The sequence below is a fragment of the Agelaius phoeniceus genome, chromosome 11 (genome assembly GCF_051311805.1).
Source record: "Agelaius phoeniceus isolate bAgePho1 chromosome 11, bAgePho1.hap1, whole genome shotgun sequence".
Lineage (NCBI taxonomy): Eukaryota > Metazoa > Chordata > Aves > Passeriformes > Icteridae > Agelaius > Agelaius phoeniceus.
The window spans coordinates 2,591,097-2,619,057 of record NC_135275.1 but is presented as its reverse complement, the minus strand read 5'-3'; the positions used below and the strand labels follow the sequence as shown (position 1 = coordinate 2,619,057).

General features: G+C 44.4%; 1 protein-coding gene across 1 annotated transcript in view; it reads right to left on the bottom strand.

Annotated features, from left to right (window-relative positions):
* Positions 1 to 27,961, bottom strand: part of NUP210 (nucleoporin 210) — a 49,262-nt gene that overhangs the window by 6,196 nt on the left and 15,105 nt on the right. The window contains exons 11-34 of the mRNA XM_054639966.2: positions 26,848 to 26,985; positions 23,575 to 23,730; positions 22,093 to 22,291; positions 21,361 to 21,506; positions 20,229 to 20,450; positions 18,845 to 19,018; positions 17,688 to 17,880; positions 17,313 to 17,419; positions 15,040 to 15,144; positions 14,812 to 14,913; positions 12,020 to 12,148; positions 11,229 to 11,356; positions 10,545 to 10,680; positions 10,173 to 10,235; positions 9,094 to 9,273; positions 7,636 to 7,716; positions 7,275 to 7,406; positions 6,931 to 7,089; positions 6,318 to 6,409; positions 5,503 to 5,677; positions 2,639 to 2,814; positions 1,452 to 1,669; positions 861 to 997; positions 20 to 143 (exon numbers count right to left, since the gene is read on the bottom strand). Coding sequence (XP_054495941.2) covers positions 20 to 143; positions 861 to 997; positions 1,452 to 1,669; positions 2,639 to 2,814; positions 5,503 to 5,677; positions 6,318 to 6,409; positions 6,931 to 7,089; positions 7,275 to 7,406; positions 7,636 to 7,716; positions 9,094 to 9,273; positions 10,173 to 10,235; positions 10,545 to 10,680; positions 11,229 to 11,356; positions 12,020 to 12,148; positions 14,812 to 14,913; positions 15,040 to 15,144; positions 17,313 to 17,419; positions 17,688 to 17,880; positions 18,845 to 19,018; positions 20,229 to 20,450; positions 21,361 to 21,506; positions 22,093 to 22,291; positions 23,575 to 23,730; positions 26,848 to 26,985 — 3,472 coding nt within the window. The remainder of the gene's footprint in view (positions 1 to 19; positions 144 to 860; positions 998 to 1,451; positions 1,670 to 2,638; positions 2,815 to 5,502; positions 5,678 to 6,317; positions 6,410 to 6,930; positions 7,090 to 7,274; positions 7,407 to 7,635; positions 7,717 to 9,093; positions 9,274 to 10,172; positions 10,236 to 10,544; positions 10,681 to 11,228; positions 11,357 to 12,019; positions 12,149 to 14,811; positions 14,914 to 15,039; positions 15,145 to 17,312; positions 17,420 to 17,687; positions 17,881 to 18,844; positions 19,019 to 20,228; positions 20,451 to 21,360; positions 21,507 to 22,092; positions 22,292 to 23,574; positions 23,731 to 26,847; positions 26,986 to 27,961) is intronic.

Genomic DNA, 27,961 nt, shown 5'->3' with positions numbered 1-27,961 from the left:
AAGTATTTTTTAATCATACCTTTCAAATTTTTGTTTGTTTCCCCAATTAAAACTATGACTTTTGAGGCTGCTGCTCCCTGCAAGCTTGTCTGCATGCCACTGACATGCATTGCTGTGGTCCTCTGAGGTGCATTTATCAAGATCTGAAAAAAGGATGAAGCACATGGTTACCAAAAACTGCTTCAACAAATAAAAATTAAGGCAAAACCAGACTGGATTGGTTGTGAAAGACTCCACCAGGTGATGTTTTTCTTTGAAATCCCACATTTCTCTAATATTAGAAACTGCCTTTCCAAGCAATTTAAACTAGCAAAAACATTTTGTCTTCCTACCCAACCCCCAGAAGTTAATATGCATAAAGCTCTATGTCTAAATTTAATTTTAAAAGAATGTCTAGTGCTTATGCTGGCTGATGTAGTGGATTATGTCAACAGTACGATTGCATAGCAGATAAACAAAATAATTTAATGGAGTACTTCTGATCAGTGATGCATGGCACATCACTTGAGCAAGTTCTTGCTGGCAACTCATCCTGCAGTGAAGCTTCATTCATAACAGCAGCCATACTCTAAAACTGGTTAGCACCTGGAAACAACTTGGCCAACAACGGAATCAAAACGTTCAATATAAGAACAGTAGAGGTGAAAAATCAAAATGGCTATGCTACATTTTCCTCCTTAGCCAGATGTTTTAAAAAAAAAAACATGATGTTTTTGGCCACATACCAACCATCTTCCCAACCATCTGCATTTCTAAAAACATTTCTAAATATTTATAACAAAATAAAATTCCACAGAATACAGTTTGGTGAGGTCCACCCCAAACAAACCAATCTCAGCAGGAACAGAACAGTGCCTCACCTCTCTGTAGGTTTTCAGTAACCCAGGGATCTCATAGTAGACAGTGACCACCCCAGAGTCCCTTGCCAGGGCCACGCCAGTCTTGGGGTCCATGAGAAGAAGAGCACTTGAGGAGGAGCTCCACACACCTGGCAGGCCTGGAAAACACCACAGGGGCACTGCTCACACCCTGCTGCCAACTGCAGCATTTCCTGGGCACTGGTGTCTGAGAGTGCCACTGCCAGGCAGGGCACACCCCTCCCAGTGCCCAGGAACCACTCTGGTGTCTGAGAGTTATTCTGACACAAGCCCAGTGATAGCAACAATCAGAGTGAGTGAAGGCAGGCCTGACTCTGCAGGAGTCCCACAGAATCAAGCCTTTCCAGCCAATGGAATAGAAATGTCTGAAGCGTGATGATGCTCAGGAATTCAAAACAAGAGATGTACTGCACGGTGCAATTAAAATTAGAGGAGTTGATCAAACCTATTTTTATCATTAACAAGAAGAGTGACATTTGATTCTGAACAAACATGGTAAATTATGCATGTAGTTTTGCTGAGCCTGGTGTCCCATGGAATGGCTGCTAACCCACAGAGCTGGAGGCCACTCACCTTCCTGGGCTGTCAGCAAGGTCCTGAGGCACAGGACATCCCCCACCACCACATCTGGGAGCTCTGGGAAGATGGCATGCTGCACAGGCAGTGGGATGTAGTCTGCAGTGCCACTGTGCTCTGCATCCCACACCCTGAGCAGGGTCAGCCCCACGTTCACAGTCCTGACCACAAAGGTGTTGTTGGCAGCTCCCTTGGCGATCTGCACGAAGTCGTCTCTGCACACAAACACAAGTGCTGCTGCATCAGGGAAGGCTTGGCAATGGCAATGGCACTGTCTCTCCAACAGGAGAGCTATCAAACCCTTCAGCTGCCTGACTTGTTTTCAGGAACAATCATCTGATGAAGTCCAGCAAAGCAAGGAAATTATAAAAATTATTTAGGTGCCACTGAGGCAAATTACAGTTCTCAGTTCACCACGATGCTGAGGAAATACTGAGATCATAATTATGCATGAAAACTACTTCTTAATTGTGAGAATTGTAGAGCTTTAGAACGACATCATCTGTCTCTTTTCCCTTTTCTCAAGGGAGTTAGAAGCCAAGAAATTTGAACACCAATATGCAACTTCCCAGACATAATGCCATTGGATGGCCAGTTCTGGTATTTACCCAAATTCAGCAAGGTGCTCTGCAGAAAACAAACCGTGTTTCAGTACAGCATTACTGGTACTTTACCGAAGACTACAGGAGGCTGCTTCACAGCATTTCTTCTGTGAGGCAGAGACCAAAGGCCTTTTGAGGCTTGTCCCTGCTGTGGGAAGGCTGCACAAGCCTATCTGAGGAGACAGCCCCTGACCCAGAACATTCCTCACCTTACATAAGCCCTCAGTGAGTCAGTGGAACACAGCACTGGGAGAGGCAGATGCTGATGGATCAGTTGTTTCTCTGGGCCACTGCTGCATGCAGGGGGATGATTCAGAGTCACTCAGAGCAGAGCACAGCTCCTGCAGGCCCCACTGGGACCATGCTTATGATCTGGGCAGCTTTCCATGGCTAGGGAATATCGATTGCTAACTGCAACTCTCCTTCCTGCCACTGCCTCTGAAGGCTGCAAAGACACAACCCTTGCTTTGCTAATCCCAGCCCAAGCTGCATGTTCACTTGGTATCTCTGGAACCATCCTTGTTCTATGTGTGTCTGGCCTTTCTTTGCTCTCTGTAATTACCCCCCATGACAGACACCCACCTGTTGGTGGCAAAGTTGAGCACAGCATTGTGTGCATGGAAAGTATCTCCAGAGTTATCATGGAAATGGACTGTAAATGTCAGTGTCACACCCAGGGGCAGGGCCTGCAGTGCTTCTCTGTTCTGGGTCAGCAGAATGGGCCTCATGGAGATCCTGAGGTAGGAGATGGGGCAGACCTGGAAAAACATCAGCAGTGAGAAGGAAAGTTAAATTGCTTTTTATGATTCCCCTATAAAAATAATCTAAAAGAGTTCTTTTTATGTAAATATCCAGAGCTGCCTTTATGAGCTATTTGCATTTAGCCACATGCCAGGACTGACACGTGCAGCTGTTGTTATCAGTATCTCCATTTCACAGCTGAAAGGGGCCTCAGACTCTGTCTAGTCCAGCCCCCCACTCCAGCTGGGTTACCCAGGGCCAGGACCATGTGCAGACTGAGACTCCACAGCCTCCTGCACTCTGTGCTCAACAGCCACCCCAGTAAAAAGTGCTGCCCCATCTTCAGACTGTGTTTCCTGTGTGTTACCCTTGCCCTGTCATGGCTGAGAAAAGCCTGGCTCTCTCTGCTTTGTACCCTCACAGCTGGTATTTCTTAGCCCTTTTTTTCTAGTACCACAGGGAACTGAAACAGGCAATAATCATGTAGAAACACACATCACAAACACACTTCAGAGAACACATTACTATTCTATCAATTCAAACTGTTAAGAAGTGGCCCCATGTCCTCTCTCCTAATAACTCCTGAAATAAAAGGTGCAATTCATTGCCCAGGTATTAGAAGGGCAACTCACAATGTATGAATGAGGGAATGGAATAGTCACTGTTGCCCAGCTCCCCTGCAGCAGGTGAGAAAGCCAAGCTGTTCCAGGCAGAGCTGGCAGCTGGCAAACCCTGGGGGCTCAGCAGGCTGAGCTTGCTTCCCTCAGTGCCTCTCCTCAGCCAAGACACAAGTTGGGAACTGCTCTGAACTCCTCAGGAGAGTCTGCTCCATTAACCATATGTGCACACCCCCACATTTCTGCAGTAACACTCCAGTCAAAAAAGGCTTTCTGAAGACAAAGACTTGACAACCTAGTATTTTGGCTTTTAAATAGCATATTACTACTCTTGATTAACTTACCTAGGTTAACGAGCAAAATTACCCAACAAAAGTAATTATATCTGCTCTTTTTGTTACAGCTGTTGGAAAATAAAACATAGAAGGGCAGAGGAAGCAAAACCCCTCAAATATATTGAAAAAACTATTTTAAAAGAAGGCCTCAAGCTTATCTTGTAGAAAAATCCCTTTATTTTCTTGACCTAAGAGGCTCAGCTAAAACGTAAAACTCTGCAATCTGAAAATGTACATGTCAGAACTTAAAAAGGAAAGGACAAATTTGGCCTCCAGCAAAATACATCTTTGGTGAATCCAAAAAAGAAAAAAAAAAAGAAAAAAAAAGGGGCTATAACATCAGCATATCCCACTGTCTGCTCCACGGGCTGGTTTCATCAGTTAAAATCTCTGTGCACACAGATCTCTGTCCAACAAGCTGTGGTTACAAGCCAACAAAACCCCATTTCCCTGACAGATTATCAAGCTTGCTTTACTTTAAAATCTCAGCAACTATCCCACAAGGGACAACTGCTAAATTTAATATTGATGAAAACAGCCTTTTACTGTTAAAGCATCTCAGGTTTTGATGTATTTTTTTTTTAATTCAAGAAAAAATAAAATAAAATAAAGTACTGAGTGCAGCAGGTCCAGGCAAGTGCTGAGCTTGGTCCCAGGCTAAGCTCACTGTCACTCCTTCTTCCCCCACTCTCCCTGGCTTATGTAAGAGCCCTTCTTTGAGCCAAGTTCAAGGGCTCAGTGTTAAGTGATGCTGCTGCAGCAGTTTGGTTCTTAATTGTGTACACTTGTACACAGACAACACCAGATCTTATGAAAGAAGGACAAAGTGAAGGAGAGAGCTTTGCCTTAGAATGACACAATAGATTCAAGCTCATCTTCAGCTCTGTCACAAGTTCTCTGACACGACCTTTGGCAAAACCTCTCAAGCTCTCTCAGCTCTTCAGCCATAAAATGAACTGTGTTACCTCAGGAGGTCAAAAATATCATTTCCATAAAGGCACTACAGTTGTAGTAAGTACAGGAAAAATAAGCTGTACAAGGTGCTGAACTGAGATGGGTTCTACTACAGAGAGCTCTGTATCACCATCCTGTGTACAGGACAAACTCACAAAGGGGGATCTGACTTCAGTCCCACTGGGTGCTGACTAAATGGCATTTGAGCCACCCCAAACTCATCAGACATCTTTCACTTGCCAAAGGGAAGAAACAGGGTCACCAGTAACAGAGCTGGAGAATTCACTGCCACAACTCACAGCAGGGGTGGCTTTAGTGACACTGGGCCCCCATTTCTTGTTTCATTCCCCACCCAGGAGGACAGATCCACGCCCTGTCCTACAGGCAAAGCTGAACACCATGGGAAATACCAAAATTCAAAATAAAAAAATCCACCAAGCTCCTTCACAGTGATTACAGGAGTTAAACTTAGAAATAACTTAAAGCACTCAATTGGACATTTTTCTCCTTTAACTGGGACAGCAGGAAGATGCTGACAGTAAAAAGGGATAGGAGGAAGGGGAGCAGTGGGTATCACAAGGCTCATGCTGCTAGATGCAGGAAGTTCTTGGCTCAAGGATTTTTTGAACAGAGATGATGGGCTTACATTCCCTGGTGTCCCATGGTTCAAAGCTCAGAACTGTTAATTCCTACACTGCTCATTTTTCAGAAGTGACGTTCAGGAAGTGCAGCCAACAATCCCTGTTGCAGTAGTGAAGAGGTACTAGAGGAAACTGCAAAGGAAGGGAGCTGACAGTACCTTAACAGCAGCTATGATGGTCTGGTTGATGCCAAACAACTCTTGTGAAACCACTTCAATGGTTGAGGATCCGATGGCGGGGCCAGAGACAAGGAATCCTCTCTCATCGATTTTCACTACAGGGACTTTGTCTGGCCCATCCAGGACACGGTAACTCAGCGAGGCCACTCGGTCCCTGAAGCAAAACACAAAGAAAGGAACCCCTTAAATGTGTAAAACCATATTTAGGGTCTCTTCCAATACAAACCATTCTGTGGTTCCATGAAACTATGGGTTCCCTCTCCCTAAAATGTAAATGTCTCTAAAGCTTTGCCCTCAGTGTGTGTCCTGCTGTCTCTATCTGACCATTATTATGCTGGGAAAACTACATTTCAGGCCTGGTATGAGTCCAAAATGTCAGTCTTTGAAAACAGATTATGTAAAAAGAATTTCTCATTTGGAAATGACATTTTAATCTGAAAATCCAGCCATAACCTCTGTGTGCAAAACACACAGAATTATATTCCACAAAGCCTCAATCTCCCATCAAAACCTCTACAGGAAGCAGGCAGCGGGATACTGCTTTAACTGGCTCAGCTGCTTTTAAAAAAAGGATCTGAAAGTTCCCAATATTGAATGAATTTTCCAGCTACAATCTAATACAAGATTTGACAAAGCCCAAGAGAACAGTAAGATACCACGAGCCAGCAGGGAAGTTCTGCATTAAATGGATGAACAGTGTTACTGAGAGACAGAAACAGCTCCCTTAAACCCAACTGCCCTCCAGTTTGGATAAAGGGATGACACAAGCCACAGTGTGGAAAGTGAGCACTGACCTGTTGGTCAGAAGTTTTATAAAGGAATTTGGTGACATGAGGATCTGCTCTGCTTCTACCTCTGGAGTGATTAGATGAAGTTTTTCAAACACCTGGAAAATAAGAGGAATTTTGGCCCACTGTTGTGTGCAGACACTAATTTACTTTATTTAATCTTCAAAACAAACAAACAAACACGAACAGAGCTGTAACATTCTTTCTTCTCTTGTATAATATATATGGTAAAACAAGACAACTGAACATGAATATTTGAGAATAGGAGAGACAGTATCTTTTACAAGTTATTCTGAGAATATTTATTTCCAGGGCTATGGTTAAACTGAACTGTAGTAAGTTCAGGAATTTTCTTCAGCATGAAAACAGAAGATTTCTCAAGAGAAAAGGTGTTGGGAACCCCATATTCACCTGAATTACTTTAGACTCCCCTGCTCCCCTGAACCCATGAACTGAATGAGCCCCAATGAGGAATATTATACAAACAAGAGTAAGGACTCAAAGATAAAACAAAGCTGGAGCTAATCCTGCATTTCAAATTCCTGATTTCAAAGACAGATACTTCAGTCCAGCTCTGAAGGAGATACTTCAACATGAACCGTGTAGAAAATCATCCTACCTGAATCTGGATTTCATCGGACAGTTCTCTTGCCATGTTGTGGAACTGGTTGGCTGCAGCATCGAGGACCTTCACTACAACTTGCAGGCCTGTTCTTCCCTTTACTCTGCCATAAACATCCACTGCAAAGTTGTAGTTTGCAGGAAGCTGAAAAGCAGCCTTGGACAGGAGAAAGGGATTCAAGTTGGACTCATGGAAAGCCCAGACATTGGCACCAAGGTGCTGACAACTGATCCTGGGTTTTGAGGCAGTGGAGGCAGCAATATTCCCTGCATTGCCCTGATGTGGCCGTTTCCTTTGCCCAAGCTGCACACACATGCACTGCACACACACCCACACTTTACCTCACTGTGCCTTGTCCTGACATCCAGAGTGTCCCTCTTGGTGACAGACCAGTGGAACGTTAACCCTGGCACAGCATTGCCAAAGGAGAAAGGAGTCTGAGTGCTGGTGATGCCCATGACATAAACTGGCATCTGGAAAGAGAGAAACCAGCCTGCTTAGGTAGTGCCAGCATGCAAACCAAACACCTGCCCACAGCAGAGAGAATTAAAATTTAAGTTCACTGATCAAGAGATGGGGTCTCTCATGAAGAAAATGGCTCCTCCCAGAGCTGCAGTGCTGTCAGCAGACAATGTGACAGCAATGAGCACAAGCTGCAGTTCCAACACATGAAGGGACAAAAGCCAATCCAAACCAGCTCACCTGAGTCCCAGCTTTCATTCGTGTGATGGGTGCCCGAATTCTCACAGCTGTCAGCTGCACCACCTCAACTTCCACCTTGTCCTGGGAAGGAGGAAGGGAAGACACTGTAAACACTTGTCAAACAGAAACCAGATTTCACTTTCAGGCTCTATAGCCACTATCTTGCCATTATCTAATCACTGTTGCCGTGTGATTATCATGACTTGTCAGAGGAAATACAGATGGACAAATTCAGTAGGACTGTAAAAAACTAAAAAGGATTAAATTTTGATTGAAAAGCATTTAAAAATGCCCCCTAAATTGAAAAAGAAATCTGCTCAAAATTACTGATGACATGAATGATGGAGCTGAGAGGTGAGAGACAGCAGCAGACAAGATCACAGGGAGAGGAAGAAGAAGAGGGATGAAGAAAACCAGGGGTAAAGGAAGACATGGAGAGGAGTTAGAATGAAATGAGGATTGTAGAGGACTAAATGGGACAACTGAGAATAAAAGAATAATGTTTGACTCTGATATCTCCTCTTCATATAACCAGGCATTCCTTATAGATTTTATTCCTGCTATATACTGGGGAGGAAAGGTCAGACCTGGACCTCACTGGGCAGCAGATTGACCTTTCAAGTTCACTTTGCCTCCTGTCACACCATTAAGGCAGACTGCTGGTCAGACATTAAAAAGCGGAGATTTCTTGATATTTTATTTTTTAAAAAACTCACTTTATGTCTTCCTGGACTGTGCTGACACCTTTCAAGCAGCAGAGCTTTGTGGTTCACAGCAGCTGTGCTGCCCTGAGCTCAAAGGAAGAAGTCATAAGATCTGGCCCAAGTTCTGTTGCTCTGAGTCTCATGTGAGCCCCAGGGACTTGTGCTCCCTTGCAGGCCTGCCCACCTCCCACACTCAGCTGCAGGAAAATCTAAGGACACAGATTCTGAGGGAATATCAGGGATTCACTGCTTGCACCTCACAGATGGGTTCAGACCACAACAAGGGGTGACAGTGTTCTATACAGGCTGCTGCAGCTTAGGAGACAATGTGTGTTTTTTACAGCAACAGCTGCCTTCTGGATCCTCCTGATCTAAGAGGGAATATGCACACAAGGACAACCTTCTGCTGTGCTGGAAAGGCTTCTCTAGATGGGCTTTTCTAGATGCACCAATCCTGAACCTAACCAATCCTGAAGATACCAGACTGGTCAAAAAGCCCCCCAGGTAACCTGTGAGACTCTGGTTTAAGGCACAGCAAGATTTACCTACCTGTTCAAAGTACCACTGTGCCAATACCTGTGTAGTTCACAGGCCAGGGAGAAGGAATTTGGAGTATTCATCTTCAGGAAACCAGAGAAGTGCACGAGGTAACATTGCTCATGCAGAAACGTTGGCTCTGTGCCCCCTTTCAGAGCCAAAGCCACAAGTCAGAGAGCCCCTGTCAGCCCCCTGCCAAGAGCACCACCACCATTACCTGGGACACAGCCACAAGCTTCTCTGTCTCTGCATCAACAGCCTGCAGCACTCCTGTCACCACCCCAGTGCCAATGGCCACTGCTCTGACCAGCCCAGAGCTGTTCACTGCTGCAATGTGCTCGTTGTCAATGGAGAAAATGATGTTGGAGAGAGGCTGGGGGCCTCCCTCAGCAGTGATCTGTCAGAAGAGCACACAGAACAGCACATGAACCCTTCAGATAGTTCTTCTGGTCACCACTACAGGGCACACCCTCCCTGCTCAGCACCACAGTGACTTCAGTGCTGCCTGCACCTTCCAGGACAGCTCCAGGACTACTCCCCCTGGTCCCAGCAGGATGTCAGCCTGGGAAATGTGTGAGCTGAGCACACAAGTGAACCCTGTGCCTCACAGAGTGTCACAGGCTGATGCCATCTCCCCTCCAGACAGTGTCAGTATGCTTTACCTCCCCTTCTCCTCAGCACCCTGGTGCAGAGCTCTGCTCTGTGTTTCAGTGTGTACAACAATCCCACAATGCCTAACTTCATGGAGCTGGCAGATTTACTCATGCTGTGCTGGTATTTAACACCAGAAAAGCTGACACTCAATTGACAAAAGCAAATACAAATCCTTTGATCCAGCAATAGAGCAAAACAGAAGCTGGCTCAAGAATGACACTGTTCTTGTTCAGTTGAGTATTCATCACAGAAACACAATGGGTTGGGTTGGGAGGGACCTCAAAATTCATCTTGTTCCATGGGCAGGGACACCTCCCACTGTCCCAGGCTGCTCCAAGCCCTGTCCAGCCTGGCCTTGGGCACTGCCAGGGATCCAGGGGCAGCCACAGCTGCTCTGGGCACCCTGTGCCAGGGCCTGCCCACCCTCCCAGGCATCAATGGCTTCCCAATATCCCATGTGACCCTGCCCTGCATAGGGGTTGAAGCTACTCCCTGTGTCTTGTCACTCCAGGCCCTTCCCAAAATCCCACTCCACCAATCCTGTCATTTTACAACAGAAAATGAATCTTCATAACCAGGTATGAAGATTCATTTTACAACAGAAATTACAAAGTAAAGAAAATATGTGAGAAGATGGCTCACCTGAATCATAGCCCCAATAATTAGGGTCACTTTCCTTGGCAGTAGTCTAAACGGGGCAAAGACCTAAAAACAGAAAGATGAATACCTGTGTTCAGGATCCTTCAGTCAGATAAATTATGCCACAAAACAGTACAAGTGTACAAGTGTACAACTGAGTCTTTAGTTGCTTAATCAAGGTAAATTGAGCATGCAGAAATTTAACTCATCATCTGCAGTTAAACAACACTGAAATCTGACTGGCATTAGGTCAGCTTCCAGACAGAATGAATTTTATGGCAAATTGATTACCATACTGTAACCACAATTTATGCATTCCTCTTCCATTGTAGCACAGACTTTCTTTATGCATGTATCTTATCTGAAATGATTTACTTCAATCTGCTGTGGAGCAGAGTTGATTCTCTGGCCTCTTCTGTCAGCCACAGCTGCCATCAGGCTCGTCTGCCCAATGGTCATCCCACGCACCAGGAAAGCAGCAGTGTGCTCATCCAGAGCCTCCCTCAGGGGGCTGCAAAGAAATCCAGTAAAGACATAATAAATTACTGAGTGCATTACAAATAGCAAAGCAAAGGACTCATTTAGTGCCCAGCAGTTCTACCACAAGGCTAAGTGACTCTGTCTGAAGCAAAGTTAAGGAAATTATCCCATTTCTACACATTTGCAACCTGTGCTTTATTGTAACATTAAATACCTGAAATGAAAATGAAACAAGTAACAGAAACAGTGAGTTTGATAACATCAGATGTGCCTTCACACAGCACTCTTCACCTGACACTATTTGCCAAGTCACTGCTTCCAAGATGCACAAAGCTTCATCAGTCATCACACTGGAGGAATGCAGTCTCTTTCATCAGCCAGCAACATTCAGGCTGTTAGTTCAGGCAACTTTCCTCAAAAATAACAATCTTTAACCTTTTCCCAGGCAATTAAGACTTCACAAAAACAACATAAATAGAATCTCAGTCATTGTGTACTACTGTGTCTTTAACCTAATACCTTTATTCATTTTTTGCCAATTCTTACTTGCAGATTAATTTTAAAAATCCATTAACTTACGCAAGTGAAACAAGCTGAGATGCTGCTCTGAGACTGAGATCCATGACTGGGAAGTATTTTGCTGGAAAAGGTTTCTTTGAATCATCCAGAACTCTGACATAAGCCTTAACTGTTTTTCCAATCTCCACCTGAAACAGACACATCCAGTCATTCTGCATTCAAACCACTCTTATTTATTAGCATAAACAGTTTCATTTTATTTTGTATTACACTCATAGTAGGGTAGTGGAGATAGAGCCCCAAGGTTAGACTAGCACTAATTTTAAAGACTAATCCCTGCCAGCTAGAGTTAGTGTCAGATGAAATGAATGAACTCAGGTCCTTCAGCTGGCAAGGGCATAATTAAAACATCCAGAAATATCAACACTTCTTTTCTTTAAGGCACACCCAAACTGGCAAGAGCAATGAGCTGGACTTTTTTCTGTTCAGTTTTAAAACCTGACATATGGAAAATGACCTTGGGGCAAAACCTACTCCTAAAATAATTGCTCACATGCACTTTAAACAGGAGGAAATGTAAATGAGCATGTCCATATAAATTATGGAATAATGTTGCTGTGTAAATGCAAAAGTTGAGATTGCTGCCACAAAGAACATGAACAGGTATCTGATACTGTGAGACACTTATAACCTAAAGGGATAAATTTGGGATGGAGGAACAGAGACACAGGGAGGTTGTAGTTGTTTCTCTGTGCTAGCATCTTGTCCATGTCTGATCTCTGTGTTCAGGACCAGCCCAGGGAGTCAGGGCAGGCTGGATCGGCTCCTAATGCTGTTGCCAAGGCACTGACCTTGTCAACAACTCGCACGTACAATTCCTGGATATCAGATACATGAATTTCAGCTTCAGCTGGGGCAGGGAAAGCCAGACACAGGTCATGAATCATTACAGTCACTGATCCCGGGAGCAGAGGCTGCACCTGCAAGCCAAAAGAAAACTGCATTATAGCACTTCTTTTCTGTTGTTCAGAGGATAAAATTTGTCTCACTTTCAGGGAAGAAGCAGTTGAATGCAGAAATCTCCAAGCTTAGACACAGAGAATTCTTCCACCAAAATAAAAATCAAGCTGTAAAACGGATGTAAAAAGTATCATGCTACTGAGCTAGTGCAAACAGCCCCCAGGCACCAAGTGAATTAACAGCTCTTTATCTGGAACAGTCTGGCATCCTGTTACTCTCCCGCCATCAGGAGAAAAAACACACAAATCATTTAGAACAACAAAACTTTTCTTAGTAGAGTGAAAACCAAAGTGATAAGGAAAAAAAATCGAGGACAACAATTATGGCCTGTAAAGCATTGGTATTGCTTCCTGTACTCTACTGTCACTGCTTTTTATCTGAGCAGCCCAAACCTGGTGGTAGATCCTGGTAAGTAAGAGGACAACTGACAGATGAGATGTTTCTTTAATAAAACTATTATTCCATAAGTTTTAAAGAAAGAGAATGTTACACTTCTTAGTGGATAAAGAGAATAAAACAATGAAGAAAGAGACCTCTGGTCACAAACACAAGGCCTCAGAACTAAGCACCCATCCTGAAGTCCCCTCTCCCAAGGCCATGCACCCACACCTTGCTCACATCAGCTCTGCAGTTCTCCTGCAACTCCCTGACCTTGTCAGAGACCTCAGAACAATCCCAGCTGTTCTCCTCCCTTTGGCCAGGGACAGCAGTGAGGTTGGGTGTCCTGTTGTGTGCTCTGAACAAGGGGAGATGGCCAGGCCCCCCCAGTGCAAAGGAGTTCAGTGAACTCTCAGCACTGCCCAGCAGCACCACAGGAGTCAGCAGCAGAGCAGTGGGGAAAGCTGACATTTTGTTCTGTGAGGGCACTACTCCTGTTTCTGCTTCAAAATCAAAAGGGATGTGAAGTTTTAATAAAGGTCAGCTTCCAGAACAGCAGCAGTTCCCAGAGAGGATGGCTGACACAGGGGCTGGGCAGCAGGGCAGGGGATGTGGAGCTGGAATGGAGCTCAGCTGGGCTGGGAGACCAGAGAAAGCAAACAGGGAAAAGGGCAAGCAGGGCTACTGCAACTTTTAAAATGCTTCCTGTCTCAGCCACCTCTGCTGCTCTCCTCTCCTATTAGGTGTCCAGTGGCTCCCAGTATCCAGGGATATTGCACTGGTGACCACTCTTCACTCCTCCCCTGCTACCACCCACCCATGCCCAGAGAAGCTGCTGTGTCAAAACCAGAGGGAGAGGAACAGAACTCCTCCTTGGCAGCCCCACTGAAAAGTCTGGGAATCACTGCTCCAGATCACTTGAATTTAGTTTCTCAGAAGAGTTTACTGCCAACTCATCCTCTGCCAACTTGGCTGCACTGGTACCTGCCATGGCAGCAGCCTGACAGAGCCTGCTGATTTCCCAGGCCATTCTGCTGCCTCCATGGAAAACCAGGGCTGGTACTGGGATTTAACCCAAGCACAGCACACAGGGCTAACAAACCTGCCAAACCTGTGTGGGGCTGCATTTTTTAAAAAATGTGTTTAAAGTGGACTTTTCTCTCCTTTAATCTGACAGGCAGTTAAATCTCTTCGTACACTTCACAAAGCCTATCTTGCTGTCACTCCTCCACTCCTGGATTGCAGACAAGAGCACTGAACCCATCTCATGTACATCAGTTAAACTCATCAGGGAGACCTGACTAAAAAACTATTAAGAGTTTGAACAATGTACTATGTACAAAAAACTCCTCATCTCTTCTACATTTTTCTCACCTCTGTGCCTAGTTGGAAAAAATATTCCCACCTCACTCTTATAACAGTTAGAGAGAATCAAAATGTTTCACAAATTCTTCTGATATTCTCATTTACACCTTAGTTACCATTATTTCACTAACTTTATCAGCATTACTTCTTAAAAGGCAAATCTGTAAATTATACATTTATAAAAACCACTCTTTAGAGCAACTTGCTTTGTTTCAAGTTCTTGCCTAATGAAAGCAGCAATGCAAACACACAGTTTTACTGGTGTTCACTGCAAAATGCATTTCATATCCTGGGCTTGATGAAGTCAAGCACACCTGCACTTCAGTGGCATCTTCTAGTGGAAAAGTGCATTAGAAACTTCACATGGAGATCAGAATAAACTCTTGAATAGATATTCATTCACAAAATCAGGATGGAATACTGTGATTAAAAAATACCCTGAAACAGCACTACAGGATTAAAGAATTTGAAACTTTCAGAAGAACTGGCCCACAGCAAATACTCCAGTATTACTTTGGAAACCAATTCATGTGTAGCTTCTGAATAGTTCTGTCATGTTATTCTTCGTGGTGTGTTTGAGAAATCAGGAACATTTTACTGCAAAGTTGTAATGGGTGAAGTACATGGAACTGGCTTTTATCTTATACAGAGAACACAAGTGCATCACAGCTGTAATGAAACAATTTCCTGTACCTGAGACTATACCTGAAGAAAGTGCCAGTGCAAAGATCCCCCTGCCCAACTGTGACAGGCAAACATATCCAAAATGCAGCTGCTGCCTCTCTATCCACACCTGCTGCAAAATGCCCAGGAATGCTGAAGCTGCAGAACAATAACCTGGTTGCCAAAAAGGTGTAAAACCCCAAAACACTGAACTCACCAAAGCAATGCCTTGAGTCTCCTCATGTGTCACTCTTACAATATTTGGCACACTGGTATTAATGAAAAAATACCCAGAACCTTGTTGGATGTGAAGTTCTGCCTGCAAAACCAGAAAAGCATCCAGAATTAAGACTGTATCTTTCTAGTAAAGCTGTCTCCCCCCACACCTTCTGTAATGTGTGATGTCTTCCTCCCTGCAGATGGAAAGCAGCAGAGAACTCCTCACCTGGACGTCAGGGTGGTTGTAGATGGAGAGCCCAGTGGGGCTGACCTTCACATCTTCCACGAGCATCAGTTCAATGGTGGCAGGCCCTGGGAGCACAGCTTCGTGCTGCAAGAACAATGGCAGCAGTTACAGCAGAGGCACAGCCCTGCCAGAGTCCAGTGTGTGCAGGCAGGAGGTTTAAAGCAGGCAGCCAAAGCTCAGAGCACAGGCTGAGGGATGAGAAGCCCACAAGATCCAGAGGGCTCAGTCAGTGATCCTGCACAGGGAAGGGCATCCTCAGGGCTGGTCTGATCTGCACCCTTGGCCAAGGCAGAGGATGAGGGCCCAGGACTGCAGGATCAGTGAGGGATGTCTGACAAGCACAGACAGGATTTTAACTCTGAGCCATGGCCTAAGTTCATACAGAATGATAAGGCAAACACACAAAGTTTTCTAGCTCTAAACTCATCGTTTCATGATTCTTCTTAGCAGGCCACCAAGAGAAATTCCTCCTTAAATGTAAGTACATGAACACTGGACCAAATGTAGGTTTAATCACTCATTCATAACAACATTAGCTCAGAAAAGGAAAAAGGTTTCTAGAGGAAGTCACTACTCTGTACCCATTTCACCTCATTAGTAGAATTATTTCCTTGATGTAGAAAGGATGTCATCTTTCCCTAATGACATAATAGGGTGTTCCACTTAAACATGGAACAACAGTCAAGACATCTTAATATCCCATCTACTAGATTTTTGGTTTTGGCTGCAAGAAAGGAGAATGGGCAGGTTTGAAAGCAGAACAGAGCAGCCCATTGCTGATGGACTTGAAAAACACAGCCAGGTCACCTCATTGAAATAAAACAACTCATGAGCCCCCAAAGTGCAGCAGGACTGGCACTGACAGCTACCAGAGTCCTCCCAAATTTAAACACAGAGAATAGAACTTAAGAGAACTCCAGTGTTCTCTGAATTCAAGGCAAAGTTTAGAGCATTCACTTTACTAATTATTTCTAAAAGTAAGAAAGAATATGTAATATTGGTTTAACAAGGCAGAGCACAGTGAACTACAAAATGATTGTAGAACATCAAGTATCCATATTACAGCTCAATTTTTAAGAGAAAAAAAAGAAACACAACCAAATATCTCAAATAACTTCAGCAGCAAAGTAACTGTGTCTCTGCAGTAATTCTCACTGAGCTGCAGGCAAATTCTTCAGGGGAAATGCATCTACACCATGCTTCCCAACAGGAGAAGAGTGGAAACCTCACAGAAAAGTCAAGAACCAAGTGGCAAAAAGATCACCTCTCAAAGAATTTACTAAGCAGATGCCACACCTGGGCCATGCTGAGAAGAACCTGGCTCACAGGGTATTTCACATTACTGGTGCCCATCTGCTACCTGCCTTGAGTTAAATCCTGTAACCTCTCATTGCATATTTTACTTTTTGCCTCAAGCCTGTTTTCAAGGTACTGCATATAGTTCAAACCCACTTAAATCTTGTTTAACAAGATTAAATAGAAATTCCAGTTAGGAAGCAGAATATTTTAAGAGAAATTATTGCACATGTCAGGTTATTCCACAGGCTGAAACGTGCCCTTATATTCAGCTTACAAAAATGATATTACCAGAAAACTGCCATCTGTTTACACCTGCCCTCTCTGTTCATCATCACTACCTTTTGCTGTTTTTCTTCCCTAGGTTGAGTACCTACACACAAAGTATTTCAGGGAGTGGCTAATGACTTGTAAAATGAGAGCCTGGGCTTATGGCTGGCATTGTACAATGGAGGAGTCTCTCAGGAAAAAAAAGAAAAAAAGAGCATTAGTCAGAGCCCAGACTAACATATGGTCCATATGAGGAATCAGTCAGCTTTTGCTTTGCTCATGCAGAACTTTCCCACCCAGCTTTGCAGGGGCAATAATCCATTTGCTTTCCCCAGTGACAGCTGCACAAAGCACATGGCTGCTTTAGTGAAGGACAAGCAGCAAGGATTCACCAATTCATTAAAAAACCCTAAACTGAAACAAAACCAACTGAAGCACTTCTCACTAATGCCCTTGCTCACATGGTTAAAAAACTCCCAAGGACTTGGACAGATTTGATATGGATAGCAGCACCTAGTGCAGAGGAAAGCAGGAAAACCATGAACCAGTATCAAACCTCTGCAGAATGAACCAGACTCCACCAGGGAGCTGCCTCATTTGTACAGGGCTGTGTGTGGAGGAAATAAAGCCACCAGAACACTGGGCATTGACCACAGGGAAATGGCAAACCCCCCAGGGGCTGTTACCGGCACTTTGGCTCTGGCTGCCTTCAGATGGGGCTGCTGGAACCCAGTGGCAGTGGCAGAGATGGCAGCAGTTCCAAACTCACGGTCAACTACCACAGTTTGCAAGCCTAGAATGCAACAAAGATGAAAAATACACTCAGTTCCTCTAGGATCATTGTCATCAGACAAGAACTTTCTCTCTCAAGACAGGTTCAAGGCATTGGACTTGGCTCCTTTTTTTCCTCTCTTTAACAGCACACACTAAAAATGCACATTGATGTTAAGCTGAAGTATGACTGCAGATTACAGTGACTTCTTTAATCAAGATGAGACATTGCCAAACAGATTTAATCCTAACCTTCAAACAATGAAATGCTCATTTCAACCCACTCATACCATGCATTTTCTTCTGACCATTGTCCTCTTCCTTCAGAGTCAGCTCCATTGGCAGCTCCAGCTCAATACGAGCAATGGCCTTATTTGTGGATTCCCACACAACACTAAGAGAGCTGAAGTTATCAAATTTCCTGCCTTGCTGGTCATAGGCAGCCAAATCCAGTATTGGATTACGGTAATTGGAAACAGGGACCTGAAAAAGAAGGAATATTTTGAACTGAACAGATACAACAGGATTCTTTAATCATTAAAGGAAATGTATGCTGAGTTCCATGAGGTTTGTTACAACATCAATACCTGAGGAATGTTCACTAAAAGGAGCCATCAGTGCAAGGCATTAAGCTGTGCTCTAACAGCCCTGAGATTATCTCAGCTGGTCAGAGCAGGGTGCTGCTAACCCCAGGTGGGTTCAAGTCCTCTATGGGCCATTGAGAGTTGGACTCCATGACCCTTGTGGGTCCCCTCCAACTCAGAGCATTCTGTGAATCTCTGAACTCTAAGGGGAGCATGGGTTTGGGGTTTTTTAAGCCAATGAATTACCTTGAAACAAACAAACAAAAACCCCAAAACAACAACAAAATTGAACCACAGCTCAACAAAATTGTTTTTAGAATTCAAACAAATTACGACAAACACTGCTGTTTGTTAAAGCTCAAAATTCTGGTGTTGCTCTGGTGAAATGCATTAGCAACAGCAGTGCACCAAGGTAGGCTGACACATAATGGAGCTAGAAAAGCAGGTGAGCTCTGAGGTGGCTAACAATACACAAAAGTCTCCTTCTCCCCTTGTTATTACATAGAAGCTCGTTAAAATGATTCATTTTAGGGAACGAGGATGACTTTTACATTTGCCTGGGAATATTAACATGACAAAACGTGGTTTACTCAGCAGCCAACATGTGACAACACCAGTTAGGAAGAAAAACAGAACAGCAAAGTTCTTTATGCCTGATAATCTACACATATCCATTGTCCATTTACTGCAGGACCCCCCCAGCCTGCTCTGTGCAGGAGCTCCCAAGGGCACCAGTGTGGCCACAGCTCCAGTTACTGCTCCTCTTGCAGCAGCTCAGATGCTTTATTTCACACATGGAGCTCCAAACACTGATTTTTTCAGCTGTAAGATCACCTCCTTCTCCTGCCACTTCCCAGGCTTACCACTTGCTTGTTCTGCTGGAGCAAAGGGCAGGAGAGATCCAGCTGAGGGCTGCCATAAACAGGAATCAAAGTCAGCCGGGAAGGGACAGCACAGACAAACTTCACCACAGCAGGCTCAACCACTGGGAAAGGGTTGGTGACTGTGGGCCTGTTCCCAACTGTTAAGGTAATAACCTGAAAATAGCAAATGAGGAAAGAGTTGAGTTCGGGCATGCTGTATTTCTGCAGGTCTCAGTTACACTGTGATACCAGGATGAAAAGCAAAAATAAAATTCTTGGGGATTTACAGCACTATTAAGACACAGGAAGATGTAAAAGGGGCAGCATATTTCAAGAACAGGTCTTTATCTCTATGAAAATACTGTTCCTGGGAACTCTTCCTAGGTGTTCATGTTCATTACTATCAAATTCAATTCAAACAACAAATCTCTTGTAACTGAAAAAGGAAACAGCAGGTGCTCTTGCAGAGTGAGAACAGAACAGCCCAAAGGCAACGTTTATAGTCACTTCAGTGTGTTTAAAAACACCTCATCTTTTATTTTCCACTCCTTTCTTAGCCTTCAGCAAAGTGAAAGTGGATACAAAACCAGAGAAGGCTGAGGCAGCTCTGGGCACTTGCCCCATCCCCCCATGCACTGGCAGAGCCACGCAGGTGTGACATGCTGGGGACAGCCAGCCTTGCACAGACCTGCACACCAACACCAAGGCCTGTTCCTTTTGAATCTGCACTTACAGAAACAGCTCCACTTGGCTAAGTATCCACTGAGGAAATCAATGAACTTGACAGCCCAACCAAAATGCTCAGGCCTTGCAGAATTGCAGGAGGAAAACATTACATTGAAGCTAAAAGCTTCATGGGCTGAGGAGGGTGAGTACAGCAGGAGAAATCACTTCTGTATGTTGGTGAGAACAAAACCAGTTGGACAATGAGCATGGCCACGCTCACCAAGGCTGCACAGAGAGCACAGCAGTCAATTCTGTGGCTGCCATTTGTTAGAATAAACAGAATTACACTGGGAGGTAACACAGTTAAGAGCATGTCAGACAGAGGAGTCAGCCTGCTCAGTAACCTTCTGCTCTGATCCTGCTCATGCCAACTGAACCTGCGCTCATCAGGATGTTTAATGCATCCCACAACATAAGGCTTCCACAACTTGGGTTTATACTGCAATAAACCCATCATAAACCACTTTTTAACGTAATGTTGTGAAATGCTCGCTCTAAAATCTGCATCATAATGCATAAACAGTGTACTTACCCAACTTCTTTACTGGCTCATTATAAAAGCATCTAGCTACCCAACAGATATATGGCACCATAAATCTGTCTGGAGCCAGTTCTCAGTGCCTGATGGAGGGCAACAGCGAGCCCTTCTGGCACTCACCTGCTCTCCCAGGCTCCTGCACAGCACCCTAAGCCAGTGCTGGTTGTTGTTTCGAGGTGTGGGAGGTTCAAGTAAAGACAGGGCAATGCTTTCTGCATCCTCAGCAGCAACATTCCTGAAGAACTTGGAAGGCTCTTGGACCCACGGCCTCGGTCCTCCTTCAAACAACATATCCTTAGAGGAACCCAGAGTCACTAAAGTGACAGATGGTGGATCGATAGCCTGTAATCAATTAATTAATTAATTAATTAAAAATCAATCATCTATTTACACCGTTTGGTTGTGCTCTGCAAAATAAACCTCCTTCTGAACGGAACAGCTGTACTTGGATAAGGCTGTGATTTCTCCCATGCAGTGGTTTGTCAGCACACTTAGTGAAAAACAGAGCTGCACCAAAATCCACAAGGATTCTGTCCAGCTGGATTAGATTCAAAGGAAGCCACGGATCCAAAGAAAAGTTTTAGCTGCATTCTAATCACATCTCTCTCGTGGAGAATTACAGCAAAAGGGAGACCCTTAATATATTCTTCTGAGCACAGAGAGATAGTATTCTGCTACACTTTTAAATAAGTATCTAAAATGAATGAAATTATGTCAAATTGTACTTTCACTTGACAGTGCTCTCTCCAGAACAATTCTGTGTATATAGCTATTCTCCTACACAAGTTTCACTTCAAACCTATCCAACAAATTCTGCATTGATGTGCATCCCTGGGACAGCCTGGGCTGCTCACCACCACAGCAATTAATCTGACATTTAGTACACAAAAACCATTTCCAGTTTGTGTTTCACAACATCATATTACATCATTATAACCACAAATCTGTAGGATTTGCACTAACATTTTTTCCATATTGAGGGAAAGCTATAGTGAAATACTCAGACTTCAGCCTGCAGTCAGTGCTAGGCCTCTGCAGACGAGGTAACAAAGCAGCCTCTTCTGTATTTCCATCTATTGACCCTGGACTCAGCTTCTTTCATATTTTCTTCAGTGAACCAGCCAGTGGTGGAATGTAAACCCACCCACCTCAGTTATTCAAACCTATTCCTTACACAACCAGTTCCCTGTCATGCAAAGGTGTTCCCGTGCTGGACCCTGGATCTCTCCAGGAGCAGAGGAAGCAGACTCACTCTCAGTGGGAGATAGGCGGCGATGGTGATGCTGGCACTGAGGCGCACGTGCCCGTGGGTGTACACAACCACCAGCCTGGTGTACCCCTGAAATTCAGCCTTCACCCTCACTCCACTGCAAAAATCAGCAGTTGGCTTAAGTCTTCCTGTCAGATAAATTAAAAATATACAAGAGCTTATTTGGAAAGAAATGCCCAGGCATGTTCATCAAATTCAACATGGCTGTTTGAAGGAAGCCTACTAGAAAGATGAAGAGAACTTTTTACAAGGACACGTAGGGACAGGACAAGGGAGAATGGCATCAAACTGAAATAGAGAAGGTCTAGATGGGATACTGGGAAAGAATTCTCGGCTGAGAGGGTGGTAGGGCTCTGGCACAGGGTGCCCAGAGAAACTGTGGCTGCCCCTGGATCCCTAGAAGTGCCCAAGGCCAGGCTGGACAGGGCTTGGAGCAGCCTGGGACAGGTGAAAGGTGTCCTTGCCCATTGCAGGGGGTGGGACTGGATGAGCTTTTTAAGCTCTCTCCAACTCAAACCATTCTGCATAAAAAAGCAAACACATCTTCAAAATAAAACTACTTGGACCCCCTCCCCTCTGAGGTTCAGCACTTCTGTGGGGATACTGTACAGAGCTATGAATCAGTGAACAAAGGGAGAATTGTGACTTGGTGACTTGGGAGAGGTGTGACCTGACACCAATTTAGCTTCCATCCCAGGGAGGGAGTTAAAGCACCTTCCAGTGGGCTGAACACGCTGGGGTTCTCCAGCTCCACCAGCAGCTCCAGCTGTGAGCAGTCGCTCAGGGGGAGCAGCTCCCCCCTGTCCACGCTGGTCCGGCCACTGATCCTCAGGGGCAGCTCCAGCACCTGCCCCACGTGCGCCTCCACCGGGCAGGGAGTGAACTCCATGGCGCTGGGCTCGCTCACGTACACCTGCAAGGACAGGGCTGGGTCAGTGCTCTGCTCCCACAGCAGCCTGGGGAGCCTCCCCTCTACTGCTGCTCCTGAAACTCTTCTGCTTTACAGACTTTGTAGTGTGGACTAAGCTGTGTGCTATCTCCAGGAGGTTCCATCACCAGCTGGGAGAGGTTCAGCATCCATTAAAGAATCCACAGATTTCACAGCAATCACTGTGATCAAAGCTTTTATTTGCAGTATCTTTAACTACTTAATCTTCTGCAACTGGCTTCAGGATACCAAACCATATGGGACAGAGTTAAAGCTGTAATCTGTGTGGATTAACTACTCCTAAAACTACTACTACTAAAAACTTGTTCACTGAGGTCAGTAAACAGAACTCTGAAGAGCTGTTCCACAAAGCAAGCAGCTCCTAACACAGGAAAAAAGGCATTCAAAAATAACCTATTCAGATTGTGCAATACACTGCTCTGAAAGCTCACATGGACAGAAGGTTTCTTTCTATCTTCAGGCTTTGACTTATGTTTGAGGATAAGAAGTTTTAGCTGAAAAAATCATTCCTGTGTCTCCAGCTGGTAACTGCTACACTGGTAAAAAGCAGCATCCTGGGTTGTTCAGAGAATTATTTCAGAGCAAGTATGTAAGCTAAGTTCTGAACAGATTTTAATTAATGTCACACCCTTCTCTTTGAGGCCACCATATGTACTGTTCTGCATTCTCCTCACTCCACACCACTCACTGACCACCATGACCTAAGAACAGGGGATGGTCTGCAGAGACACCACAATATTCCTCTTGGGAGCTATATTTTTCATTGCCATTTTCTCCTAATTTTTCTAAAATACTGTTTTCTCTTGGCCAGCTCAGGTATCTGCAGTCAGTCTGCAGCACTGTGCTCACTTCAATTACTTCTCGAGACAGAAATTTCCTTGCACATCCTGATAACAACTGTCACCCTTTGGTATCAAGGGAGAACACCCACCTATCACCCTACAGAATGAATTTTTAGTTTGGCTCGTCTGCTTAGATGGCCAGGCCTGGAGTCAATTACCATTTCCTTCTTGCACTTAAAACTTCCAACAGGGAAAAAGACTTGCCAAGGAAATCAGGAAGAGGCAAAAATGGCAGTAAAGTTAATGCACTGGACAGTGCTGGATTCCCTGAAGCACAAAGTGAAACTAACCCCTTAACCTGCCACAGGGCAGGAAGTAGAAGGGGAATGCCTATGGCATTCTCAGTGCCTTTGCTGTTCCCAAAAGCCATATTCAAAACCAGTCACTGAACAATGAATCTCTTACCTTCATTTCCCCATAATGCAGTGGATTCCGCACGTCAAGTGCCTGAATAATGCTGAGCCCAGGCTCACTCCCCGTGGTCATCACTCCTTTGACTGTCACTGTGCCTACTGCAGGGTTAGAAGAGGACCAGCTGAAGTTGCCACTTCCACCCTGAGCCTGAAATACAGAGGGGAAAATCTTTCAAACTTTTAATCAAGTACCTGGCTCTCAAATTCCACAGCTTTGGATATTTTGCATGAAAACCAGGAATGCACTGAGAACAGGACATACAAATAAAATAACATCTCAGAACTTAATAAGCAAGAGATACATAAGATTTGTACCCTTCATTCCTTTTCATTTCAGCTTTTCACATGCCAAAACAAATGTCAAAAGTTCCATCAGAGTAAAACACAGGTGAACACTGGAGCTATTTTTTAATGTATATTGTTTTAATTTCTTTAACTTCCTTTAACCTATTTCATAATTAAAATTTAACAAGGTGATAAATCTCATCTAGAGGGACAGTGTGGAAAACAAACAAATCTCAATTAGGCAGGAACTTAGCTAGTAATTTTTACCAAGGAAAGAGAACAAAAAGAAAATTAAGAGGAGGGTAATTTCCCTTCTTCCTTCCTCTGAGCACGTGCACAACCTGATTACAGAAGGACACAGACAAATTAATAAATAGGTAGTGGTGGGTTACAGGAGATGCATGGGATGTGGTGAGAAAAGCTCAAAGAATCCAAGAGCTCAGCATATTTGTAAAGGTATTTTAGTTGAAACAGGGAGATGAACAGAAAACATAAAACAGAAATACCCAATTCTTAATAACTGTATGAAGCTTCATGAGGGTCCCTGCCATAAACCCCAGACACCTCACTATATTTTCTCTCTCTGGCAGTCAGTCTGCACTGAGGAGAGGAAGGGTAAAGCTGCTTCCCCTGCAGCCTCATCATTACCCAGAGCCTGGCAGGGAGCTCCACAGTGCTACTGAGAGCAATGCCCTCCCCAGGAACCTCCATGTGCTCAGCCTCACACAGCTGGCACTGCACCTCTCGTGCGTGCGTGCACTGAAGGAAGGCAACAGAAACCACCTCATTAGCACAAATATGAACAAAGCAACCCCCAACAAACCAGACAGCTGCCAAAGGAAAGCCTGCCAGGCATTCTGATACCATCTGGAGGGAGTTACTTCAGCTATAAACAGAATTTGGCTAGAATCAAAAATCCCTTTCCATTTATTTTCAGAAAAACTTTATTCACCCATTTGAAATAGCCTGACTGAAGCTATGGAGTGGGAGGCAAACTCTGATGGAGAGGCAGGAACAGCTGAGCTGTGTGAATGTTGCTGACCAGTGGTGTTGTGGGATGGAGAGACCAGAAGAAAGGTCGCAGTCTCAGCAAAATTTAAATCTTGGGAGAAAAAAGTTTCTATGTTTTCACAGAAAAAGATCAGAGTAAAGTAAGAACAGTGACACAATTATTGCAGTACCATGAAGGAATGTTCTCTAGTGAAACACTTCATTATATATGCAAGATAAGGTGAGAACAGAACTGTGAGAGAGGTAGGAAACAAAACCACATTACCTTTTCCTTACTGGGAAAACTCCAGTGGAATTATGAAGTACTGAAAATGCAGATTTAGTACTAAGCATTTTTACCACACTCTGCTGGTGTGGTCAGGAATAGCATGAAGTAAAGCAAACTAATCCCACAGAACACACAAGTAGAAATGCAGGGCTTAACTCAGTGGAGCTGGCCTTAGATTTCTACTGGAGAATGCAGTTTAGTCCTGTGAGACTGATTGTCTCCATGGAGTCACTGCATCAGTAAGGCTGGAAAAGACCTCTGAGATTATCAAATCCACCACTGAACCACATCCTCAGGTGCCACAGCCCACGATTTTTGAGCCCTTCCAAGGATGGTGACTCCACCACAGCCCTGGGCAGCCTGTGTCAGTGTTAGACAGCTTTTCCTGTGAAAAATTTGTCTAACATCCAATCTAAACATGAGGCTGTTTCCTCTCATCATCCTGTCCCTTGTTACCTGCGAGAAGAGCCTGGCACCAAAGTGTTCTGCTGCCTATTTGGATATGGTTTACTTAACACAGATCCAAAACTGAGCACCACCTTATGGTAAAAGGGAGAGGAAGGAGTTGTGCATTCAACACCTGAGTGCAGGGTCTGGGTATCACTGGCTTGGGATAAGAGGCTGGGCTGAGAAAGCACAACTTTCTTTTCCCTACTTAGACTGGAGATACTGGATACTGCAACCAAAACCATTTGTTTCATGAAGCATAAGGAATAACTGACAGCTTGGGAGCACAGACACACCTAGTAAACATGGAAATCATCCCTTCTGTACTGAGCTGTGGCCTTTGCCTCCCTGGAACTTTGTATTAGGAGCACGAGGTGTGTGGCCAGTGAGGAATACTGATGTCCAAAGCCAGCAGAGTGCTGCTAATTAATCTTGCCATGCCCTTTCTGCAGTCACTTCACACTCCCATTCATATTTCCCATCCTTGCCAGCAAAGGGCAGCCTCTAATGATTGCTGTGGATCTTTGGATATAGGATGCTCCTGGAATTCCAAACCATTCCAGGCATATGTGTGTGGTGCATGCATGAGGGAGAGAGGAAGGGAAGACAAGATGTGGAAGTCAGTGGAGTTTTTTATGTTTGTTGGTTTCTTGGTGCTTTTTCTGAACTGTATATTAATTCCTAGGGTATTCACATTTTTTAAACATGATTCGAGTTTCTTTCTTGGGAAGCTGAAAGGCAGCAAGAGGCTTCAGAGAAAAGAAAAACAATTCTTATTTTATTTGTTTCTTCCTGTGTTGTGTTCATGTAGAATGTGTTTAGAGATAGCTTACTCAAGGTGATTGCTTGATTAAACTCCAGTGTCAGTTGTTTTAACTCATTGGCCAATCAGGGCCAAGCTGTGTCAGGACTCTAGAAAGAGTCACAAGTTTTCATTATTATCTTTTTAACATTCAATAAGTATCTTTTCTGTATTCTTTAGTATAGTATAGTATTCTTTAATATAATCTAGTATAGTAAAGTAATAAATTAACTTTCTAGTAAGATAGAGTCCTCCTCATCATTCCTTCTTTCATCGGTAGCCCTGTACTTACAATAAATTCCTGTAACCAATGTCCCATGAAGTTCCTGCAAGTTACATTTTGGATGCCACCATGCCTAAAGTATCCAAAGTCGACCCTGGCTCAGTGGTGTCATGCCCCAGTGTGCCTGCCTGAGCCACATTCCCTGCAGCTGGGTACTTCTTTGGCATACCTGGATGGTGTACTGGTAGACTCCTGCTTTTGGCTGCCAAGGAAACATCAGAATGCTGGGTACAAGAGATATTGGAACATAGATCTCCACATCCTGCTGGTTTTGCACTGGAACTGGTAAGGTATGAACACCTCCATCCTGCAAAGTGCAAAAGCACAGTGTTATAAATGGCACCACAGAGCTTCCCAGAGTTATTGTTTAGTCCTTAGGTACAGACAAGTCCTTGAAAACACCTCGGAGAGGAAGGAAAACTATTTAGGACCACTTATGAACAGGAGTTCCTAGTGAGCAAACAGCTCCTGGCAGCAAGGTGTGCCACTGCATTAAATGAGTACTATTGCTATAAAGATCCAGGTGCCCACATTAATTTAAAAGGCAAGAAGAAATACACTCTTTCACAGCTCCTATTTTGAGACCTCATTTGGAGAGAGCCAATCTGGAGGCTCAATATTTCCTCTTTGCTCATCCCACTGTGTACAAAATTCAGCCTGAAAGTGCCATTGCTCAGCCCCCCCAAACACTGGCCTTCACAGCTCTGCTGTCACTGCAGTGCCACAACCCTCTGGCACAACACACTGTTACTGCAGCTCTGAGGCAAAAACAGCTCTCAGGGGATGCCTTTCCACTGAAGAGAACATCTCTGACACAGAAAATGACCGTGGCTTATCACACTGAAGGAGCTACTAAATCCTGCTCAAGGAATCACTAAAATGATTTCACAGCAAATGGGTTGAAGTGTTGAATTTTCAAGCAAAAGCAAGTCACTTCCACACCACGTGCCCTAGTTAGCCATACATTCAGCAGCCTGCCCAACCAGCAGAAAGTTAATGAATATTAATTTGGAGAAATGTGCAGGCTGATACATTTGGCAGATTGTCATTCCAGAGTTTAAGGTCACTTACCAATTGATAGCAAACTTCCCCAATGTAACTGACTGCAGAACAAGGCCAGGGTATGAGTGATGATCCTACCACAATAAAGTGTAAAATTCCCTCAGCCTGTGAGAGGCCCCTTGCCCAGCACAAGGATCTGCCACGAGAAAAGAAATCAGTGCTGTGCACCACTGCCTTAACAGGAGTTTGCCACATGCTCGGGAGCAAAATCCCACAGTCTT